The sequence below is a fragment of the Medicago sativa genome, chromosome 5 (assembly GCF_051527215.1).
Source record: "Medicago sativa cultivar Bolivia chromosome 5, Bolivia_mono, whole genome shotgun sequence".
In the NCBI taxonomy this organism is placed as follows: domain Eukaryota; kingdom Viridiplantae; phylum Streptophyta; class Magnoliopsida; order Fabales; family Fabaceae; genus Medicago; species Medicago sativa.
The window spans coordinates 55,562,700-55,568,340 of NC_140753.1; the positions used below are offsets into that span (position 1 = coordinate 55,562,700).

Genomic DNA, 5,641 nt, shown 5'->3' on the forward strand with positions numbered 1-5,641 from the left:
TGAAACTGACAATTCAATATTTATTACAATTATTTCATTTATTTCAAATATATTATTCCATTAAGAGTAACTACATAACATTGTCTCCAAAAAGCAAAATTAAAAATAAAAATCCAAATATTTTTGTCTCTAAGTAGCAACTGAATTTACCAAGCAGTGACACCCATTCTTTTTATAAAGTAGACAAAAAGTCATGTGCCTAGCAAACATAAACCACAACTACAAAATGAACCACAACTCCAAAATATAACCGTAGATTTTATAGATATTTTTTTAGAGGCTAGCATTGAATTGGAGAACCAAAAAAGTGACTTATTCATTGTGCTTCTTGTGGAGCTGAGGATCAGTTTGATAAAAGACAACATCTCCAGTGTCACTTACGAAGTGATCTTGTTTCATACTTTGTAGTAAGTATTTAATTAGATGAAATGGAAGTGGTGATGATTTTTCTGGTTCACGGTAATAGTCTCCAAAAATTGGTTTTGCTGCTTTAGTCTGCAAAGGAAAAAGATTGCAATCAATGTTAACACCACATCTAATGTAAGAAACGACCATTAACCCTCAGACACTAGTTAAAGAACTAAAAGTATGATGAAGAGTAAGAAATTACCGCTTCAACCAAGTGATAATGAGGAATTTGAGGGAAAAGATGATGAACAACATGTGTGCCAATGTCATGATGAATATTATTAATCCAACCATAGTCACGATCAACAGTTGTGAGTCCACCTCTTAGATAACTCCATTCCTACCAAATTGTATGCTTGAGTGAGTAATCAGACTCAACAAGATTTGAGGTACATAATCACCTAATTACGCACATAAATAATTGATTGATTGAAGGTACATATTTCATTATATTTTTACCTTGCCACGGTACCATGGTAATTTCTGCATGTAACCGTGGTGATGTAAGTATGTGACAAAATCCAACCACATTACAAATATCTGCAGTTATTCAATACCAGCATATAATAATCATTTATAAGACGGTGTTTCGATAAACAGTAAATTTGGTAGAATTACGGTGAAACGCTGTAAATTTTGTACTATGATTTTTGATAAACTCGTTGTGAATCCAAAAATGCATTTAAAAATGAATGTAACTTTACCCAATAGGGAACTCCATAAAGTTTAAGAATTAAAAGTGGACTAGTTGTGAAGGACAAATAGAGAAGCAAAGAAAACATGAGAAGCCAACAAACTGTTGAAACCGTCACTTCTTTTCTCTCATTGGGTGAGAACAAGTCGCTATAGGGATGAAAGTGTGACCCTGATTTTCCAGGACTTCTACTCCACTGAAACATTAAACATGACATTAGAATATAAAAAAATATATCAAATTCTTCAATTATATTATCATGATAATAACAATATTTGTTTTTCTATTTAATAATTATAAAAAAAAACTCACCAAATAAATTGGATATGCAAACAATGGTAAAGGCACTGTGAATCTCACAAATTTTGTCATGTTGTCTAGATTCTTGTAAACCTTTTCTGTCAACTAAGATAATGACACAAAAATAAAATATTATGAACAAAACTCATCAAATGAAAGTTACTTCATTGTTCCCCTTTGTTGGGACTAAACCACAAAAACTATGCATATAATATAATAACAAATTAATTAAGAACTAAGAATAACATCAATAAATCACATACTGGAACCCAAGACTCATCCTTCTCAACATTCCCATGGTTTTGATGATGTGTTTTGTGACTAATTCTCCTGAAAAATCCATTAAAGCAAAGAATTGAAATTTGTAACAATTAAAAGTAAAGTTTTTGCCATGAAACAATGGACAAAATGATATAATGAACAATAAAAAACCAACAATTCTAGAAACTATTTCACTAACCATCCATGGTATGGAACAAGAATTGAGGAATGCAAAATATGGCCCACAAAGTTATTCACCAAAGAACTATCTGAGAAGCTTCCATGGCCACTATTCCAAAACAAAACATCAATGTTTACATCAAAAAACATAACAAAAACAAAAACCATATGACATAACATTAACATAAGTGAAACAAAAAAACATAATTGAATTTTTTTTAATAATTTTCTTACCAATCATGTCCAAGAACAAAAATTGCCCAAAACATTGTGCCTTGAAGAGGCCAATAAATTGGCCAAAAATACCAGCTATCAAACTGAATTGCAGCTACAATCAATGCAGTAACAACCACCACATCTCTAAGAACATAACTTAGAGATCTCCATGTGTTCTTCACCCAACAATGTTTTGGAATAGCAGCTCTAATATCTGCTATCTTAAATGGTGGAGGAGCACTAGGGTCAAATTCACTATGGTTGTAGCCACCATTGGTTACAACCATTGTTTCTTGGCCTAGTGTTTCTCTTTTTTCAGATATGTGGTGAATAGAGGTTGATATAGCCATAAGATGAAATATTTTTAACCTTTTGTATATGTATATACTACAATACAACAGACACATGGGGTCGTTTGTATATATAATAGAAAAATGTTAGAGTGGTAATAATAGGTGCACAAGATTCTAGTTTGACTTGTGTAATTTTTTGTTTATTTAGTTGATTTGCCTAAGATTTAGGTGATGTGGGAAATGCTAAACTCGTGAATTTATGACGATTGTGCAAATTTCAAACCGTAGGAAGGTTGAACATTGAACCATTGTATCTCTTGAAAAACATGTGCTAACAAAGAAGTGAATTTATGGTCGGTTATATATGGCATAGGTTCAATTTTGGAGGGTCAAGAATCATTTTAATAGTTTTTGAATTTATTTTATCGTTGTAAAAAAAATTGATTTTATCACATGTGGATGATTTAAAAGAGAAATTATTTTATTTTTTTTTGTGGAATTGATTTTTTTTAAACTAAAATTTGTAGTTTTTGTCTTCTACAATTGATTTTATTCTTATTTTTTTAGAGGAGCCTTAAATTTATTGGTAAATCCATTTTACATAAATACATTCAAATATATATTATTTTACAATTATGGTGCATTTGTTTCAAGGATAGGATACAAAATTATTTATTCATCGATTCTTATAAATTGTATTTTATCTTTCAAAAAAAAATATAAATTGTATTTTAAAATATAAAATTAAAATTTATTAAATAATAAATTAAGGAGTAGAATTTGATATTGAACTTTCTTAAAAAATATTAATGATTAATTTTGAAAAATATGTATGCTTTTATGACAAGGCTGATTTTGTCATTATATATAGTCTAAAAAATTTGAACATATTGGAATTAGAATATTTGATAAAAATTGTTTAAAAGGAATTGATACTACTTTTTTTTACATATCAAATATACTTTTCTTAAAGATGTATTTTTGTTATTTACAGATAATACTATTTTTTTTAAGGAATTTAAATACACCTCTGTTATTATAAGACCTCCTAAAAATTTTACATATATTAATAAAAATATTTGTGGCCGTAAAGTTATAAAAATGTAATAATTTTACATAACCATCCTCACACTTAATGCTTTAATTGAACAGGGAAAAAAAAATATGGGTTGCTCAATTATAAATTTAAGGGTTAAATACGTTTTTGGTCTTTACATAAATATACTAAATTTTTCGTTTTAGTCTCTCTAAAAAATTTCTTCGATTTTTAGTCCCCAAAAGTTTTTCATCTTCACTTTTGGTCCCTCCTTTTAAGTAAACTCATGTTTAGAATTCATATTTTTGAATAAAATTTTTCAAAAAAGTTTATAATATTATAAGAATCTCTCAATTTTTTTTTGAATTTTTTAACAAAACATGAATTAAATATGATTTTTTTATATTTTTTGCGGTTAAAAACTCATATTTAATTCATGTTTTGTATAAAAATTCTCATTTCTTTAAGAGATTTTTACAATAGTCTACACATTTATGCACAATTTCATTGAAAAATAAAAAGTCTACACATGATTTGTCTTAAAAATAAGGACAAAATTTAAAATATTTATTCAGGTGTCATTTGATATAGTGACTTAATTAAAATATTTTATTGCCAGCTGAATAGTTATTATATCAAAATAGAAATAACATATAAAAGGTATCAGTTGTCTTTTTTTTTTTTTTTTGACGTTAAAGACAATTTCATTAATGAAAGTCTGACAACAAATCAAATGTCAAGACTGCAAAAATACAAGGCGGAGTTTCTTCGATCCATATGCAATCTGAATTCTTAAGAGCATATTTAGCTAAATAATGAGCAGCTTGGTTGGCTTCACGCCTAACATGCAAAATATTTAAACTACGAAAACTACCCTTAAAACTAATACAATCTCGAATAATAGAGCCAACATAGTTGGGAGATTGTTGGTGAGCATTCAACGCTAAAGCCACATTAGAAGCATCTGATTCCGCTATAAGATTAAGAAAAGACATGTCTTTTGCAAATTCCAGACCCTTCCGCATAGCTAAAGCTTCTGCAACCTGTGGATCTGGTAATGAAAAGACTTGCCAGGAACTGGCACCAACGACAACACCTTCATCATCTCTCACCACAACACCAATACCCCACTTATCACCCTCTACTGAACCTGCTGCATCAACATTAAGCTTATAGAAACCACTAAAAGGAGGTGTCTAATGAACATCAGATATTGGCAAAATTGGACCTCCACTAAGTGTCTCCACCAACACCGTACTAACACTCTTAAAATTTCCAATAGATCTTTGTGCCTTTTGAATAGTGACAGGCACATCAACCTCAGTCCCTCAAAACATTTCTTATTTCTAGCACACCATATCTCATAACACAAGGCCAAAACATGGACTATAATATCCTCATCGACATCAATAATATTTTCCTCCAACCACTTGTGAAAAGGAACATACCTGGAATCATGCGAATTAAATACCAAACCTAAAGAGGAAGCAAACAATATTTACTTTGACCAATGACACTCCATAAAAGGTATCAGTTGTCTTGGTTCCGATATTAAGAAATTTTTTGAGAAAATTATTATTTTTTGTTTTATAAAGTAGTATTTTTTTTTAGGAGGAGAACAGTAGTATATATTTAAATTGTCAAATTAAAAGTAGTATATATTTAATGTAGATTGTAACTAGAAAAGGCTTTATTTTTATTACAAAAAATGCCTATAATTGTATTTGTAATACGTTCTTTACTATCACTAATATTAAACTATTATAACTATTATTACGTTTGAAAACCTAATTTGATTGTCTTTTAGTAAAAAAAAATGTATTTTGACATAAATAATAGTAATACTAAAAATTGATATATCGTTCTTTAAGCATGCGTATTTTTTTTTTTTTTGAGAAATGATATTTGAAATTTCATTTTGTGACAACTTTTGTGATAAATTTCTCTCACATACTCATATTATTTTTTATTTTATCTCCTTATTGCTTTGATTTTCATGCAAATACCTACTTTTTCATTGTAAATTAGGGTTGCCTCATAAGTTGTTGACCAAATGGTTGTTTAAATAACACTCCTCTATTTGGGAGATTAAAAGTCGGAGAATTTTTTTGGGAGGAATAAACCGAAAAATTAATATATTTACAAGGATCAAAAACATATTTAACCCTTTATTGTAATGACTCACTCTTTGGCGCAAGCACAAATCAATGTTATCCATGACTAGTCCTTTTTATTTATCGTCCCACACATTTT

General features: G+C 29.0%; 1 protein-coding gene across 1 annotated transcript; it reads right to left on the bottom strand.

The window, feature by feature from the left end:
• Positions 1-2,448, bottom strand: LOC146923220 (omega-3 fatty acid desaturase, endoplasmic reticulum-like). The gene is made up of 8 exons (XM_085715910.1): positions 2,078-2,448; positions 1,863-1,952; positions 1,666-1,732; positions 1,415-1,507; positions 1,113-1,298; positions 868-948; positions 611-748; positions 1-495 (listed from the first exon to the last, which is right to left on the bottom strand). Exons 1-8 carry the CDS (start codon positions 2,407-2,409, stop codon positions 313-315), a joined length of 1,170 nt encoding a protein of 389 aa, XP_085572036.1. The 5' UTR covers positions 2,410-2,448; the 3' UTR covers positions 1-312.
• Between the last annotated feature and the right edge of the window lie 3,193 nt (positions 2,449-5,641).